Raw genomic sequence first — 19,623 nt, forward strand, 5'->3', positions numbered from 1 at the left:
TTCTGAAAAATACAATGATGATCTGGCTAAAAACACTTGATTATTTGGGAGAAATGCAACAACTATCCGATATAATGTTCATCCATGTAGAGCAGGATTTAAACTGCTAAGGATATAACTAAAGTGTCTGATCTTTTTTCAGGGAAGGTATTTATGTAACTTGAAGAAATTAAAAACAAACATGATATTCCTACAAAATATTTCTATAACTATCTTCAAGTTCAGAGTTTTATTTTATCAAAGCAACACAATAATCTTTATCTACCCTCTTTGTCTTCATTAGAAGACATTATTGTAAGTCACCTATATGGTAAAGGAGAGGTGTCTCTTCTTTGCTCCTTGTTTGTCGACAAATATTAAAAATCTTTGACCAATATTTGACAAATATTATAATTTATTTATTTTATTTTATTTTTTTATTTTATCAGGTAAACCCCGTTGAGATACACATCTTATCTTATTTTCAAGAGGGACCTGGGTAGAAGTCTGCAACACACAGCAACCTGGTTACAAAATAAAATTAATGCATATGCAGAAGTGTAAAACAGTAGAAAAGCATTTAAAAACAGTGACACTGTTTAATAGAATCTCGTCTGTTTTTAAGAATCGCTCGAAATAAGTCCAGTGAAACCAGCTTTGACATCTTTATTTCAGACTGGAGCTGATTCCAGGCTGTAGGAGCCATCACACTAAAGCTTGCTTCCCTTTTTCAGTTTGGAAACGTGGAACATGCAAAAGAAAAATATTGTAAAAACGTAAAGAATGGGAATTAACAGATCTATGTTAAAGAAAGTTTAAGTATGCTGGAGCCAAGCCGAGTAGAGATTTATGAATCAGGATCATTAGGTGATTGTTTCTCAAGACGCTTAAAGGAGGCCATTCAGCTTTTGCTGATTTATGATTTATTTTGGAGAGAGGAAGTCTTTTATTTTGAAGAATGCTTAACAGGATCTAGTTTTGTCTTTTGCCACTACCTAGCCTTCTGTTGATTTCGGTTGCTTGGTTACGAACAGCCGTTGCCGTTGTTCAGCAAGTGTACTGTTCTAATAAAAAATCTGACCAGAAAATGTTCATCAAATACGTCTGAGCCTCCGTTATAATCTCCCTTTAGCCATTTCCCGAATCAGAAGCTACAATCGAAAGCCAACTTCAGCTTCGATCCAGTCAGGAACGCCGCCACAGCTAGAGGACCGGACTGACGTCTCCTTCTGTGCAGTCCCGTTCTGTTTAGGATCTTGTCAGAGTACGCATGCTGTTAATGGTTTTAACCACAGTGCAAAGCAGCATCCGTATATCTACATGTTGTAGACCAAACATGAAGGGAAACCTGACCAATTCATGTTAGTCACTGTACTAGCCTAGCATAATACCGCCACTTCCTGGACCTAAAATTATCTCGTTTTAACGAGTTACGTATCTCGTTATAACGAGATACGTAACTCGTTAAAACGAGATACGTAAGTCGTTAAAACGAGATACGTAAGTCGTTATAACGAGATACGTAACTCGTTATAACGAGATACGTAACTCGTTAAAACGAGATACGTAAGTCGTTAAAACGAGATACGTAACTCGTTATAACGAGATACGTAACTCGTTAAAACGAGATACGTAAGTCGTTAAAACGAGATACGTAAGTCGTTATAACGAGATACGTAACTCGTTAAAACGAGATACGTAACTCGTTATAACGAGATACGTAACTCATTAAAACGAGATACGTAAGTCGTTAAAACGAGATACGTAACTCGTTGTAACGATATACGTAAGTCGTTAAAACGAGATACGTAACTCGTTAAAACGAGATACGTAACTCGTTATAACGAGATAGCGATCGAAAAAATTTTTTTACTGCATGATAGCAATGCGCTTCCGTAGATGGCTGTGTTGACTATGGACTTTAGAATGAACAGTGGACCAACACCAGCAGATCACAAGGCAGCCCAAATCATCACTGACAGTGAAACTTTACACTGGACTTCAACAGCATGTGCCTCTCCAGTCCTCCTCTAAACTCTGAGACACTGACTTCAAAATGCAATGCAAACAACTTTCAAGACTTTTTTCTTCCAACTACTTCTTTTTATTGAAAACCTTTGCTTATGTCAACATTTGATATGAGCAGTGGTTTTAAACTGTAAATGAAGCAAATAAATTAATAAATAAAACAAATGAAATAAATAAATGCATCTGAGAAAAGGACTTCGGAACTCTCAGCAATAGTCTAGTTTTTCATTTTCTCCTAGGCACAGAGAAGACACTTGTCATCTTGAGAAACATAGATATCTCTTGAAAAGGTAATAATTAATAATTTGACCATATGAATATGCTAAACAAAGGTGTGTCCACTAAATAACATTGCAGGTGTCTCCAAACTCAGTCTGCCTAAGGAGTGTCTAATTGTCAAAGTGCTTTTTGGCTACATGGCATGTACTACATGAACACAAGCACGAGAAGTGAAGGAGAGTTGCCCCAAGATATCAGAAAAAAAATGATAGGTAAGCATGTTAAAGGTGAAGACTATATTTATCCAAATAATATAACATCTATAAGCTTGATGCTCCTCTGATATATTGTTCAGAAATTTCAAGTCCACAGAACTGTAGCCAACCACGCAGGCTATATAGCTCTTGGAGGATAACTGATGACAAATTGAAGAGAAGGAAAATACAAATGGTAACCAAAGAGCCCAGAATAACCTCCAAAGAGAGGAGATTTTGAGGAGCAATTCTTTGAAACCACAAGGAAGTACATACTGAAATATTAACCACCCCCCCACCACCCCCTGCTCAGTTCCTGGCCTTCCATTCTTTTTTTTTTTTGTCAATTATCATTTCCTCTGTCTTCAAACTGGTGAACTCATAATAGTTGTTCCGCTGCTGTAAATCACATATGGCAAAAATTCCATAATGTATACTGGTCATTGGTTAAGAAGCTAGATGTCCAGAGTCAGGGTGGGGGGTAAGGAAAAAATGTGGACAGCCGAAACAGTTAACTGGAGCCTTATTGCTGCAGTATGTAACTTTTTTTTTTTTTACATATTTGTTGAAACTGTCAATGTTGCTCTTTACTACCACTAAACCTTTTCCTTATCAGCAGATCTTGTGAATGGTGGGCTGGTTAGTATGGTCACTGATGATGGCAGGTAAAGTTTTCCTGTAATGGTAAGTTGTTTCTTTGCCATTAGCACATTTAGCAGTGAGTATGTAACGTTGAGTGGCAGCACAAAGACCCTCCTCCTGGCTCTGATTGGTTGTTTTTGGTTAGGAGCGGTGCTTTTCTTCAGACAGTAATAGTAGCGCAGAAGATTTATCTTTTCACAGATTATCTGTCTCATAACATGCTCTCACGACATGGAGATAGTTTTAACAACAACAAAAACAAACAAACATGTTTTTATAAAAGCTACATACTGCACCTTTAAGAGAATTGTAAAGCATAGCCTCTTAAAAATTGGTAGAAACTCATTAAGCATAGGCTTCAGTTGGACTAAGTGCTTCAAAGACCTCAACACACAAACATATCCAGAAAATGGACTTCAACTACCACATTCCTTTAGTTTAAACAATTCATGAACCACATCAAAAGTGTTTTCCATGAAAACACTTTTGATGTGTTGCAAAAATAAAGGATTGTTCATCAGTGATTCAAATTCATCTTTTTAGATCAAGGTAAAATTTGCACTTCATTGGAAATCTTGGCTCAAGAGCCTGGAGGAAGAGTGTAGAGGAACAGAATCCACATTGTTTGAGTTCTAGGGTGATGTTTCCACAGTCAGTGATCATTTGGAAAGTGATGTTATCTGCTGCTGTTGGTTCAACTTTGTTCAATTCCTTAGTCAGTGCAGCCATTTATTAGAAAATTGGAATGCCCTTCACATCTTTATGGAAATCCTGATTTTATTTTCCAGCTGCAGTTGGCACCTGTCCACATTTTTAAAGTACCTATATCTGCTTCAAAAGGCAATTAACCAGCAAACTGGATTTAACTAAACTTCTCAGATAATCTTTGTATCTTCAGGAAGAAAAGGAGAAAACAACACAAGTAAGCTAAAGGTCTCTATTAAAGCAACTTTAATTTCTTTATCACATCATTAGATCCACAAGTGAAAATCCTTTATTACAAAAAATTATTTGTAATATATTATTTTACATAGTAAATTCATGCGTTGAACAATTATATTTATTGCATATGAATGCAATAAATATAATTGCATTCATATTTATTGGAATAACCCAACTTTTAAAAATATTCCAATTTATCAACAAGAAAGACCTATTTGACCTGATTTTGAAGAAAACAAAACAAAACAAATAAAGTGAAGAAAAAAGAAAGTGGACAGAGAAACAAAGAGACCATATGTTTCACCTTTGACCTCAATAAGATCCCCAAAAGATTTGTTGATTTGATGGCACAGCAGAACAAAAAAGAGGTAGACAAAGTAAGGTGTCACTGCTTTTATAGAACCTCTTACCCACAAATGAGTATTTTACCACCACAAACGTCAGTTCAAATAAATTTAATTAAAAAGTAGTACCTGAAGCAGTTTTCTGATAGAAAAATGTAAACTTGAGGGAGATTAGTTGACTCAAGAGATGATACCTTCCACTAAAAGTATTGTAACTACCTGAACAGAGCACAGTAGATTGGAGAACTTGAAGTTGTCTCTGAAAGGAAGATGTGTTTTGGTTGTCGATTAGCAGAAGCAGAAAGCTTTTAATTAATTACATAATCTAATCTAGTTCCCTCTTCATAACATCTTTGTAAAAAAACAAAGGAACAATTTAATATCTTGGTAGTAAAAAAAAAAGTATGTGCAACTTAGTCCAACTCTTTTCACATATGCATTGAACTTTCCAGAGATTCTTAGTGTTCAAAACAATAATTGCATTCAGGTGCAGTTTAATTCCAAAGTAGGAGAGTGGATTCATTTTGAAAAACTGCTCCTACATTAGATTACATATTTTAGGAACCTAGCAAATTTTCTCGTCAGTTGGATTTTTCCAGTTTGAATACAGTAAAGTAGAATATCTGCATAAAATAAATTAATGTAAATATAAACATAAACATAGTGTTTATCAAAACAATAGGTTAAAAGCAACTGCTAGTGCATTTATTGTCGATTATATTGCACAAAATAGTCTTGAAAGAAATTATGTAACCCTATTCTTCAATAAGAAATATTGATGTTTAATTTTTGTATCTATGGAAGTTACAAAAAAATTACATTTCAAGTCACTAAACTCTTCTTCAAAAGGATGGTAATATGAACTTTCACTGCCCAGAATGTTTAAGCTTCACAATTTTCATGGAGTTCGTGGTGGATTCACTGTCATGTTGCAGAGTTCTGCTTTAGCGTAATTATTTTGTTAATAACTTTAAACTTACCCAAGCACTGGTATGAGGTTTAAACTAAGTAAATCATCTTTATAAAGCTGAGAAAAATGTTCTTATCATACATTTCTTTACTTTAAGAATTGAGATGAGAGGGCGGCTTAAATTTATTCCATACCAGCAATTGTGCTTACAACTTTTCACATAAAATGTAAAAAAAAAAAAAAAAAAAGTCTTTAGTTTTTGTTGCTGAAATTGAAATGAAAAACCTGTATATCCAAAACTGTTATAATAGCACACGTGATTGTATTAGTCACATTATTTCGGAAAAAAAAAAAAAATCATGGTCTTATTTTTTTTAACAAGAGCAAGTAATACTTTTAATATGCACTGTAAAAAACAAATATCTACCCAAAATGGCTGAAATTACAAGAAAACATACTGTAATAAAAAATTTCATTTTCAGTCTTATTTCATTTTTGATGGAACTGATGATACTTTTTCTCATTTATTTACGGATTATATCTGCTTTGTTTTGTATTTCTGCAAGATGTGTTTGTCCATTAAATAAGTTTGCAGATAATGTTTAGATGTTTCTACAGCTGTGATAGCAGAAGAGACCTGAAGACATCTTGGGTAAAATGCTTGATCTGGTAATTGTCTTAAAGGACTGACATGTGTGGAATGTAGTTTGTACCCTGGTTTGACCTGAACCCATGACTAACTGACAAAGAAGAATTAGAAGTTTCTCCTGAAATCCTTATCAGCTCTCTTTCCTGCCATAAAATCATCCCCTCCAAGAGGTGAGGGATACTTCATGAGGTCGGGGTCAGGATTGTGTTTGTGGTCCATCTGACAATAGAGATAAGATCAGACTTTGGGTGGGTCCTTTCCTTGCTGTGACTCTATATCGATGTGATGTGTGTTGTTCAGGGTTCTTCTTCTGACTGTGCTAAGGAGATGGGTCTTCGAACGCTTTTGCCTTCAAATAAAGAAACTCAAAGACAAAGATTAATCTTTCTCTTATTTTTGAAACAGCTTCTCATTCTTTGATAATGAAATTTCCATAAAACACATTTTTGTGCACATATCCTCCCACCAACAAAAAACTTGATCAGAATAAGGTTAAGTAGCATTGTTAATGTATAGTCTTTATCCTCATATTCTCAGACCCTACACCATCAATTTGATTAGTTTAAATTGACCAGTGTTGAATTTAAATTGCAAAATAACAATAACAACAATATTGTAGTACAGAACCAATGCCTGGAAAGTCTAATTTGTAATTCCGGATTAGCTTTAAATGAAACTCATCAAATTCTGCAGCATTCTATTATGTTATGCCTAATACGCTCTTTTTTATCTGAACCTGAATTTTTCCAATATTTTTGAATGAATGGCTTCTATCAAATTCATGTGTGAACTAGAGGTAAAAGTATTTTGGATCTGTCAAATGTAAGGATGATGTTGGGGTGTCTCATGGCACAGTGGTTAGAGTAGATGCCTTTATACAGAAGCTACAGACCTCAACGCAGCTGTACTTGTTTGACTCCTATCCTCAGCTCTTTTGCCGCATGTCTTCCCCCTTCCCATCTCTCTGTCAACTTCCTGTCAAATCACTGTCAAATAAAGGGCACTAGTACCAAAAATGTTCTTAAAAAAGATAAAGTGACTAAGTCTTTTCAGAATATGAAAAAGCAAACAGCTCACACTTACAAAGTTACAACCTACACCATTTGAACATTTCCAAAGCTGAGTCAAAGAAATTAGAAATATTCACCTGAAGACATAAACATGCATTTTTACTTCAACATTCAACAATGTTGAAGAAACCAACCCAGATGTATTTTAAATTTCACAACATTTCAGTGGTCAGAAGAAGTATTGGGTAAAACAACCCAGTTAAGGAGAATTGAAAGAATTGACAATAATAATAATGGCTTCTACTGACAAAGCTGAATGTCTAACACTTTACACCCATTTTACAAAGAGGAAAAGATTATTACATGTTGAGCTTCCCGTTATCCTTGTCACTCTCAAGGATGAAGATGCTTTTTTCCGAAACATCTGTAGGTAAATGAGACAAAAAGGAAAAATGCCTGTTTTAAAAGGATTTTCAATCATTTTCTTTAAGAGGAGTGTCCGGTGACTGGGTCATTTTTTCATAACATTCAGCTTTCAGACATTTGCTGGGGTCAGGAGGGTGAGGGAAATCAAACTGCCCTGATTTTTATGAACACATAAGAAAAACACAAGTTTGTATTTCTAACCACATTAGGACTTTGTATGGACTTTCATTTATTTATTTAGTTAGTCCATTTGTGGTGAAACCTAAGCAGTTACATTAAATTTGTTACCAGTATATTTTTAATGTCATCCATTCTCAAACCATTCCTGTAACCCTAACCACTATTTTTAAAAATGGGGAGCCACAATGTTGCAACCAGGCTCCAGATAAACATGTAAGACTTCAAAAGGTATTACATACCAGGAATGGTAACATATGAGGGGCCGTTTAGGACAAAAACTATGTTTTGTCTCACACACTACTAAAGACTCATACACTCACAAAATATTAAAATTGCACATATACATTTATTAAAATGTCACACACATACAATTTTCTCTCTCTCATACACAAAATACTAAAATTTCACATATTTACTATTAAAATATCACACGCGCATACAATATTTTTTCTCTCTCGCACACACACAAGACTAAACTTGCACATATACACTACTACAATATCACACACACACATACACACAAAGCATACAGACAAACTATTCTGAATGATAGGTCAAGAACTAATACTAGGCTGAAAGAATGAATGAATGAATGAATGGGACTGAGACTTGTATTTTTCTGTGTGAAAGACTAATTTTTTGTACGTGTGAAAGGGACTTTTTTTTTTTTTGAATGCGTGAGAGTTGTCACGGAAGAGGCGGGGCATAATTTGGAGATCAGATCGCGCATGCGTTGTTACCACAGTGAAGTTAGCTTCAAATTGGATATTGACGCTCCCCGGTGTAAGCGGCTCAAGGTTGATCCGATTTATGAACGCTAATTTCGGCCAGCCGTTCTCTACCGCTCCCTCCTCAAGCACTGATGTTTATGTCTATGCCGAGAAGGACCTCGCTGCATAGACATAATATAAGAGTAGACCCCGCGTTGGCTGCTCTGGCGCAGGAAATACGGCGGCCATCTTGGAGCGGTCGTCCCTCCTACTTTGCTCAACCAAAACAGCAGAAGATGCCTCAGCACTGAGGGATATTGTTGTTCGGATCTATGGACTATTGATCTGAGGGCTCCACAGACAACTTTTCATAAGTAAGATGGACATATTATTGTGTAAATATTGTGATTAGAATATTACTTTACTGTATTTATGTCCACTGACGAGATACCAGCTAATATTAGCTACAGTGCTTGGTGTAATACGGGTTCAGCCCCGCTATGAAGGCTAACTGAGATTCTGTACATCTAAAAAAAAAAAATTATTCTCTAACATTGACTTAGATTATCTGACACAAGAACCTACATTAGAAATGTGACAGTGTAACGTATATTATAAAACTTATATTACTTGTTGTAACATTCATCAGCAAAGTTTACACAGGTGGTAAAGACTATTATTTATATGTAATTCTTTCACTCTGTCAAAAGTAAGAAACATCCCATATCTTTCGTTTTTGTTTTGAAGGTTTCCTAAAGATACGATGTGAGGAAGAAGAGGGAGAAATCTATAAAGAGAGATGGATTCACTGCAGCACGGATGAATCTCGCGGTCTCCCGTTTTAATTTTCTTTTGAAATCTGTGATACAGCTTCATCTTTAGGAAGGAGTTTCTCTCTCAGGATGTATTTGTACTTCTCTCTTTTATTTACTTCAGCACAGTTCACAGTTTCTAACAATTTCCGTTGCTTTCTGTGTACTTCTAAATCTGCTCCTTTTTCGCATCTTTTCGGGCCTACTACTGCCTCTAGTGCCGTGGGGATGGTAACACAACTAATATAAATACATTACTAAATCAGAATACCAAAGTCGTTATTATTTATTATTAATTCTGGCATAATTGGAACAGCAAAAGATAAAGTCCCTCACAAGACACCATACCTTTTAATTTTCTTAAGGAAGTAGAGCTAATTAAATGACATAAACAATACCTGAAAGTGGTTCCAGTTTCACTGGTTGGCCAACCTGTTGAAACTATGGCAAATTTTAAATACCTTGGATCATTCCTGGACAGTCAGCTCAATTTTGCTGACAACACTAACTACATAAGAAACGACACTCTATCTTTTAAGAAGACCCAGTGATCTTGGGGTTACCCAACAAGTGCAACTCATGCAAAACCTCTAGTTGGTTAGAGGTAACATTAGCTAACATTGTTAATATTTTAACAATGAGTTAAAATGTTAAAACTTAAAAATTTAACTTAAGTTTTAACTCATCTCAAGTATTAACTGTTGACTGCTTTAGCTTTTCATCTCCTCGGCTGGTTTGGTCACATGACCAACAGACACATGAGTCTGTTGGTCACTAACAGACAATCTTTTAAGAATACTTTGAATGGCAGGAAAAATAGTAAGTAAATAGTGGTGAAACCAAAAACAACTCTGTTTCAACTGTTTGCTGAAAGAACATGGAAGACGGCATAAAATATTTCAGCAGAGAGCAGCCGTCCTCTTTTTTTTTCATCAGTTTGAGCTCATGAAGGCATTGCTGTGTTCCTCTGGTAACTATAGAACATCTATTAGAAGCCATTCATTGACAGTGCAATAAATATTCTTAGCCAAACTAGATGACATAACATTTACCTATAGTAAAACATCAAGTGTTTTACTTGATGCACAAATTGTTGATATTGTGATTCTATTCATGAGTTTTATTTTATTGTCTTAGAGTCAAAGAAAGATTTCCACCTTGGAAGACTAAATAGTTTAATCATATTTTTCCTATATATAGGACTCTACCAACAAAACAAAAATGCGGATTATTGCTTGTATCTGTTTAACAACCATGGTTATTTGTCTGTGAACCTAATTAATTTGTTCGTTATTGACTTTTGCTCAATTAAATTTCTTATGTACACATTGTATATAGTATTTTTATTGTTGTTGATAATGTTGTTTGTCATGTCTTATTTCTTTTGTTCCTCCTATAATTGATGTAGATGTATATTATTTATAATGTATAAATGTATTGTTTATGTCACCTAATTAGCTCTACATCCTGAAAAAAAATATGGTATTTTAGAAGATAATTTATCTTTCACGTTGCCAGTAATGGCGAAATTAATAGTAAATAATAAAGATTTGGTGGTATTCTCGTTTAGTGACATAATTATATTAGTTGTACTACCACCCCCACGCCACTAGAGGCAGTAGCAGGCCTGAAAAGATGCGACTAAGAAGTAGATTTAGGAGTACACAGAAAGCTACGGAATTTGTTAAAAGCTGTGAGCTGCGCTGAAGTAATTAAAAAAAGAGAAGTTTAAATACATTCTGAGAGTGAAACTCCTTCCTACAGATGAAGCTATATCACAGATTTCAAAAGAAAATTAAAACGGGAGAACGCGGATAATATAGGAAATGGCGTCCCTTTCACTTCTGGAGAGCAATGATCCCATTTCCAAATAAGGTAAAGAGACTTGACAGTGGTCTGTTCCCGCCCCTTTCTGTTTGCTGCAGCGAGGTGTGGAGTACCTCACTGGATTGGAGCGGTGAGCACATGCTACGCATGCTAACCACAGATAGCTCATGTTGCATGTGCTGAGCGGCGTATTTAGCGGCTGCTCAAGAAGGACTTTTTTTCCCCCACCTGCAACCCCTGTCTCTCCTCCTCTCTTTCTACTCCTGGTTATGGAGACGAATACCCAGCTATGGCCAGTAATTTTTGGGATCAATTACCTTTTCATTCTACAAGTAGTCATACCAGGACTCACTACAGCCACATTTCATGGGGGACAGAAAAGAGGATTTTTCAAAATGGTGCAGACATTTTAAAGTGACTGTTGCTGCTGATCCTGATACCACTGAGGGTAGTTTGGTGAAACTGCTACCTACATAACGACTTGCTTTGTCCCAAAGGTCAGAGTGCACCAGGGAAATCCGAGGTTTATCAAGTGTTAATTCCATTTGCGCTTATTATAGAAACAATGCATGTTCTTCACGGTAATCCTTGTTCTGGTCATTACAGTGCTGAGCGTACATTTAAGAAAGCATTGACAGTGTGTTATTGGCCAGGAATGAGATCTGATATTAACAACTTCTGTAATCTCTGTAAGACGTGAAGCTTTTCGAAAAGCTGTACCAAAGCACAGAACCCCTTTGCAATCTATTCAGACTGACAGACCATTTCAGTTGGTCTGTACGGACATTACTGAACTTCCGGTTACCTCTCTTGGTAATAGATATGTACTTGTGGTACAGGACCATTTTACCAAGTATGTAAACTCCTATGCTATGTCTGACCAAAAGGCTGCCACAGTAGGACAGTTACTCTGTGAACGGTATATCCCTGAACATGGTGTTCCTGAGAAACTGTTGTCAGATCAGGGACGACAATATGAGTGTGAAATTACTCACACCATCTGTCAGAGACTACAGATGACAAAGAAAAGAACCTCTCCATATCGCCCAAGAGGGAATGGTATGGTTGAGCGGTTTAATCAGACTTTGAAAGAGCAGTTGGTCCGACTCATTCAGGACTATGGAGGTGAATGGGACCACTACCTCCCTGCTGTGGTACTTTCTTTCAACTCTACTCCTCACTCGAGAACTGGGTACTCACCATATCATGGACGAGAACCCCGACTACCTGCTAATGTCCATATTTCATCGCCAAAGGTTTCTGATTGCCCTATGGTTCAAAACTGGCTACACGGATGGACGCTGCTTTTGAGACTGTTCTTCTCCATCGTGAAGGACAAAGACAAAAACGAGAGTACTATTACAACAAAGACACAAGGTTTAGGCCCTATGCTTGTGGTGATCTGGTATGGATAGATGACCCCACCACACAAAGACAAAAGCTTTCCCCAAACTGGACTGGACCATATAAGGTTGTATCTGTGGATGACAAGGGGCCCCTGTACAAGCTGGTGGGTGTGAAATATCCACAGGCTGTGATCATAGTCATTCACTATGATTGTTTAAAACCTTACCGTAGCTCCACACACTGATGTCACTCAGCCTGTATTCTCACCAAACAGGGACACACTGCCGAGGTACACCGCTTTGTCTGGTTCATTGCCCTGGCTCTTTGGCCAAACAACTGCAGCCCAGGCATCGGAAACTGCTAGGTCGTTGCCATCTTCACTAAGGATTCCAACTGGACTAGATTCCCATCAGCCTGCACAACCACCCCCCAGCTTGCCATCCTCTGGGGTGCAGTACACCCAGGTGTGGGTGTACTGTTTTCGGAAGCCACGACGACTGCTGTTATGAGAAAAGAAAATGATCTAGAGTTGTTTTTCATATTAGACGTTGTAAAACTGGTTCATTTAAAAACAAACATGTTGACAGTTGTTCTTTATGGGGTCTTATTGTGAGTTTGTATCCTTTGTTTTGCAACCCCCAGATGGTATGAGTTACTGATGATACAGTCTGGACAGATTGTGCTTTGATGAAATTATTATTCTTTTAATAATAAAATGTCCTCATTTCATTTTGAAATGAGGACATTTCATTTAAAGAGGGGGAAGTATATAAGATAATTTTCCTTTTCAATTAATATGGTTTTATGCAAAATCAGTAGGGATGTGCCGATCAGGTTTTTTCCTGCCGATACCGATCACCCATGAGGGCCGATACCGATCACCGATACCGATCACATAATTATTATTATTTATTTATTTTTTTTATCATGAACCCTACCGGTTACATTATGTGGAAAAAGGAACCATGAATTCACCTTAATTTAGACAAAAACTTGTTTTTATAACTTTTTTCAAGAAGAAAACTAAACCAAACAGGCATTGTGCAAATTGTACTGCTATTGATAATACTATCTTTAACAGACTGAAAACATATGAAGGCTCTGAAGAGGCTAAATAATACAAAGCCAAAGTAAAACCTCTCAACATTGCCAAAAAAAAGTTCAAGTATAAAACTTAACATTCAAAGGCAAAAACAGGTTCCATTACAATAAACAATCCAGAGTTACTGAATGAAAACTTCCTGATAGCATGGCGGCTAGCTGATTACTGCTAGCTCTGATTGGCTGTTTCTGACTGAGCGGAGTAATTATGCAGAACAGGGAGGAGATCGATTATTTTTTTAGAGATTATCTGTCTCATGTTAGGACAGCTAAAGTTTTAATACGTATGTATTTTTATTTTTTTTTAAGTTAGATGCTGCAGCTTTAAACAGGTTCGGTGTGAGAGTCACTACCAGGTGGAGCAGAAGCGAAGCTCCGTCTGTGAAATATTACTACCTGTAGCGTAGCAGCGGTTCAACAACGAGAGCAGAACCAGCGTCTTACATCGCAGCTCGAAGACTTAAATAATTTTGCCGGTTATTTTTTTAGCTTTCTGACCATCATGCTAATCCGGGTGAGTGTTTGTAGCTGTGCGCTGCTTTACCTGCTATCTGATCCTCCGTATGTCTTTTTTACTGCAGTGAGCCTCGATGTAGCCAAACTCCGTCAAGTATGGCATTGTTTTTGTGTCGTATTAGCTTCGTTGTGTTGATGCATTTTGACTGCTTCAATTTTCCGCCGCAACACGCAAACTTCCCCATTGACTCAGTGCGTTATAGTTCCACATTGCTTAGGATTTGTTGTTGCGCGTTTGCGCAGAGTGAAGGAAAGAGGAGACCAGCTGCACAGGCAGGCTGGAAATGAGATGATCGGTATCGGCAACAAGAGCCAATGATTGCCGATCACCGATCATGCACTTTTTCACGAAAATTGGCCCGATTATGATCGGTGACCGATCGATCGGCACACCTCTAAAAATCAGTTATAAAAAATCAGGTTTTTTTTTTATAAGGGCCCGAAACGGGTTCTGGGCACCTCCAAGCCCAGGCCCCCATCTGGCCCGGCTTGGGGGGCAGCAGCCCCCCCAGCAGCTCCGCGCCTGCCCACCACCGTGTTGTTGCGTGATGGATGGTTGTAACTGAAACTGCAATTTCGTTGTCTTTGTGACAATGACAATAAAATTTTTCTGATTCTGATTTTTCTGATTCTTAGTGTTACATGCCTTGTAAATATTGTAATACTTCTTTAGAAAACTGCACGGAATAGTCCTTTAAAAAGCTAATGAATAACACTGGATGCTGACCGAAGCTGTTAGGCAACAAGCAGAACAACACCTCTTTCTGGACACTGCGTGGAAATAACTAGATTTTTCTTATTTTAATTTTTTTTATTTACCGTAAACTTCCGAAGATTAAAACACAAAATGAAGCTTCTACAGATATGACGGATTTATAAGGAACGTAACATCGATGTGTGCATGCGCATTATCATAAAGTATTCTGGATTTACGGATATGACAGACAGTCGGCGTTAGCTCCGCTCCCCCAACCAGCGCTCGGAGGTTCACTTAGGCTCTAAGTAAGTGAGCGCTTGAGGACGGCTGGCCGAAATTAGCGTTCATAAATCGGATCAACCTTGAGCTAAACGCCGCTTACACCGTGGAGCGTCAATATCCAATTTGAAGCTAACTTCACTGTGGTATCAACGCATGCGCGATCTGATCTCCAAATTATGCCCCGCCTCTTCCGTGACAACTCTCACGCATTCAAAAAAATAGTCTTTCATACAGACAAATACAGGTCTCATCCCCATTCATTCATTCCATTCAGCTTAGTGTTATTTCACACACACATACATTTTCGACCTATCATTCAGATCAGTGTCTGTATGTTTTGTGTGTGTGTGTGTGTGTGTGTGTGTGATATTTTAGTAGTGTATATGTGCAACTTCAGTATTTTGTGCGTGTGTGAGAGAGAAAAATTGTATGTGTGTGTGACATTTTAATAGTATATATGTGCAATTTTAATATTTTGTGTGTGTATGAGTTTTTAGTAGTGTGTGAGACAAAACAGTTTTTGTCCTAAACCGCCCCTCATAGTAACAGGCAGGCAATATAAACAAAATGGCCCAAACACTTTATCACTTTATCTAGTCCAGAAGACTTCAAAGTTCTTTACACTACAATCAGTCGCTCACTCTTTTATGCACACCTGATGGTACACTGCTGGTGTTAGGCTGTGTGTTAGTCACGTCTGCTCTAAGGCACACTGACAGAACTGTCAGTGTACAATCAGCGCCACTGGGCCCTCTGATCACCACCAGCAAGAAAATATAGACACACAGTATACAAACATGTTTGAATTTCAAAGTACATTAAAGTATTGAACTGTAGTTCAAACTTCACATTCATTTTAGTAGCTCAAATTATGTCTTAATACACAACATTACCTTAAATCTAAAAAGGTAAACCACCAAATTAGTACCAGCCTTTGGTTCCCTTGTGCCCTATCAGTCTTCTGAAGGTTAAGTATTTATGCCACAAAAGGCCTAAATAGGCCACGAAGCCAAATACATCCATCACACACACAGACATATACTCGGGCCTGCTACTAGATCTTTTTAAGAGCCTATTTATCTCTGTTACTTTCCTGTAAAACTCATCAAACATAAAAGTATCCTACCTTTGCTGGTTGGAGTGCTGATCTGTGTAAAGGAAAGAATCCACTAAATTTCACTTGGTCTCTCCAAAATCAGGGAACTATCAGCTTTGAGCTCATGTAAGGCAATTGTTTTTCCATGTGCTGCTCACACAGTTTTCCCACACAAAAACAGGTGGGGCAGGGTGGTAGACAGGTGAGTCTGGCAACGGTTCAGTTGTGACTACACCTCTATACTTCTGCATAAAACTCTGGCAGAACTGAAAGTGCTCTTTCGTGGCTTCAAACTTATCACATGAGAACTTGTTAAATATTTTTTCCTGGCCTTATAATAATGGGACGTTATAGTTTAACACAAAGTATTTTGCTGAGTTGATTTAAATTCCCACTCTATGAAAAACCTTGGGTGAAAACCATCTGCCAACACAACACACAAGATTTAATAAGACAGTCAACAGTCCATATGTACACATAAAAATAAGCAATTTTCATTTTGGAAAAATTATGTTAAACACTGAAAAAAATCTCTTCATCAACCAGCTCAAAATCCAAGATGTCTGCAGATCATACAAAACGTGCTACGTTAAAGAACTATTTACTACTGACTTTGACAGCATTTCAATAAATCTGTCACAAAACTTGTAACAGACATTTACACATTTAATAAGGACATTTAAATGAAAAAAAATGCTGGGAGGCAATTTGTTATCAACCTATTATTCTAATTGCAGTAAGCCTGATTGCTGCACAAACAATTACTAATTTCTGCAGGTTCTCTGATTTGCAGGTGAATAATAGAGACATTGGGTGTGACAGTTCTCTCTTTGAAACCAAGTTGAAGAGAATAAGTTGGACAAATACAAGGGAAAATGGAACACACCACAAATATGCTAAGTGTATAAAAAATATTGTCATATTTATACATTTAGGCCTAATTTTAAATGTTTCTCTGAATTGAGATATTGAAGGTTAGATTAGTTCTCAACTATGTTTGCCTTTATAATGAAACAAATATTTTCTTTGCTTAAACTTTGGTTAGCTATTTACTTACAGAACAAGCTAAAGATTGTAATCTGACTTTTAAAAAAAAGCATCGGTACAACTTTCACCTCCTATGTACCAAAGGACGCACAGTGGAGTAGCGTGGAACTCACACCAAGAAACAAGCAGTTTCCTCCAAGAAACCTCAGAGCCTAAGGAAGTAGGGCGGGGACGGGGTGCTTAGTTTGGCTTTTTAGAAAATAGTGGATCAACACTTCAGCTTTTCCAGGCTTGAAAGTTTTAGACAAAACATAAATAAGTTCAATCGCAGCAGCTTCGTCTCTGTGTGTGTGTGTGTGTGTGTGTGTGTGTGTGGGGGGGGGGGTAGAGGGGTAAATGACTCGCGAGAAGTCAACCATGTTTATAGCCTAGAACTGGAGGTTTTTATCTGGTTCTTTTTTATGTTCGTTTGCTTGTCTGTTTGTTTTGATGCCTACAAAGTAAGTAGCCTAACGCTTTCAGGAAATCGTTGGCATACCAACGGAAGCAGCACGTTATTTAAGCAGTGCACTAGGTCTGTGGACAGTTTGAATTTACCTTTTTGTAAAGCTGCTTCCGTCTTCTTTCCTTGAAGCTACACGAACATCTTTTTTCTAGTTCTTCCCCTCGACTCAGCATTAATCCTGTGTCCCCGTTTACAGGGTCACTGCTTCGTGACCAAATAGTTCGTCCTCGCTGAAAACTGTACTTGGAAAGTTGAAGAAAAAAAGTGGAGCAATAGGCGGCAGGAAGCCGTCCCAGACTGTTCTGCACAACAGGAGAAATTTCCAGCCTCCCCCCTCCTCAAAGACCTCCTACGTCTTTAAAATACTTTTTTTAATCTCTCTTTATTTGTGCTCGGAAATCCCTCATCTCATCTTGCAGTTTCCCATGCGTTTTATGTTCAAATCAACTTAATTCTTAATTCCTACATGCTATTCTAAACGATCACATTACACACTTCACCAATAGAAAAGAAAAACTTGAATGTTGAATGAAATCATAGTTTTTAAAGAAAAACTGTTATTAAATATTTGCCACACTCTGGCAGGCTTCGGAAGTTGTTTCGTTTTTCTAAGAACATAATAGTCTACAAGAGTCCATCTGCTCATTACGTGGCAAAGCTCTGAACTTAGAACAGAAAGAAGGAACTAAAACTGAAGAAAGGAAAAAATGACAAAGACCCTTTGTAAAATGATCTGTTGCTGCTTTCAAATGCCGTCGGACAGAGGAAAGTCGCTGCGTGCGCATGTCAAGTAAAATGTGGTTGCTGATATTGAGTTCCTGATAACCTTTAATAATCAGTTTCGTTCAGCTGGTTATAGCTGATACATGATATGCATGAAATATATCACATTCCCATTTGTGTGACCAAATAGAACGTCCTTAATGCAAACAGTTTTAATCAATATGAGATGTAACATTTTCATTTTGAAATTAGGTAAACTGGGCAGGACAGTGTCTTTACTCTATTTCTGACTCAATTATTGCATGAAAACGTTTTGTGTCTTTATTCATTTTTTAATGAAGTACTCTGCAAATTAGCTTAATTTTCTATTCAAGATTTGATGCTTTACATTTCCAGACTGACAATAATGAAAATCCTTTGTGAAAATCATACAGTAAAATAACTCAGTAATCTTCCTTTTAAGTCTAAAAGCTGGAAAGAAGGACATCAGATAAAATTCCTCAGCAGTAGGTGAATCATAGGAACTCTCCAGTTCTATCACAGCTTCATGCATGTGGGGAGAGTATAAAAATGAAGATATTACAATGAACTACATCCTGCAAAAGAATATACTGCTTGAGAACTATCCTACTCACATTAAATATCAACAGATTAAAGCATACATCTTACTGAAAATGGCATAGTTTCCATTATATTTTGCAGTGTTTTTAGAACACAATTCAATTAATATCTTGATTTTATTTTTCTCAACAATTTCAATAAATTCTCAATTCAGCTCATTTTGGTGAATTAACATTTTTACATCCAAAGAAAAGCTAAAAGCCTTACGTTATCAAGACATGGTCAGAGACATGCTATATTGCATAAGATGCCTGTATGAAAGGCTGATGATGCATTTAAATGCTGTCTACATGTATATGAACTACAAATGGAGAACAGAATAGAAACAATAAACATATTGATTTTGAAAAAAATAAATATTTAAATTGTATTCCATAATTTAAGAGAAAGGCGTTTTAAATTAAATTAGGATTAGAACATGCCTTTTATTTTTGGTTAACACATTAAAATAATAAAAAAAATCAACTCATTGATCATTTTTGGCTTATATAGTTCTCCCTCATTTCCATTAGCATGTGGACTTTGCAGCCACAGTAAACCTCTCAGGTCTTCAGATCCTATGTACCCTGTGCTCCCAGGACCAAGACTAAACAAAGCGAGGCAGGATTTAGTTTTTATACTCTATGCCTATTGAATAAACTTCTGTAAAAACAAAGATGTGCAGAAAAAGTTGCTTCCTTTTACTTAGAACTATAAACCTTTTTGTTTCTAGCAGTTTTGATCAAAGAATTTCACTGATTAACAGTTTGCTTATTTAAAGCGTGAGGTTCAAGACTAGATGCGAGTTTCATATATTCAAAATTAAATTTTGGTCTA

The 19,623-nt window shown here is 36.9% G+C and overlaps 1 protein-coding gene across 4 annotated transcripts in view; it reads right to left on the bottom strand.

The window, feature by feature from the left end:
• Window positions 1–18,164, bottom strand: part of amot (angiomotin) — a 93,622-nt gene extending 75,458 nt beyond the window's left edge. The window contains exons 1-2 of one of the 4 annotated variants that reach the window (XM_088012374.1): window positions 17,556–18,164; window positions 7,341–7,401 (exon numbers count right to left, since the gene is read on the bottom strand). In XM_088012374.1, coding sequence (XP_087868500.1) covers window positions 7,341–7,401; window positions 17,556–17,636 — 142 coding nt within the window. In that variant the 5' untranslated portion in view covers window positions 17,637–18,164. Of the gene's footprint in view, window positions 1–7,340; window positions 7,402–16,001; window positions 17,044–17,555 lie in introns of those variants that run through there. The other 3 variants (XM_088012371.1, XM_088012372.1, XM_088012373.1) reach the window with 3 other exon arrangements.
• Between the last annotated feature and the right edge of the window lie 1,459 nt (window positions 18,165–19,623).

Source organism: Poecilia mexicana, unplaced genomic scaffold, assembly GCF_051168715.1.
Source record: "Poecilia mexicana isolate PSO_F unplaced genomic scaffold, ASM5116871v1 scaffold_14, whole genome shotgun sequence".
Taxonomy (NCBI): domain Eukaryota; kingdom Metazoa; phylum Chordata; class Actinopteri; order Cyprinodontiformes; family Poeciliidae; genus Poecilia; species Poecilia mexicana.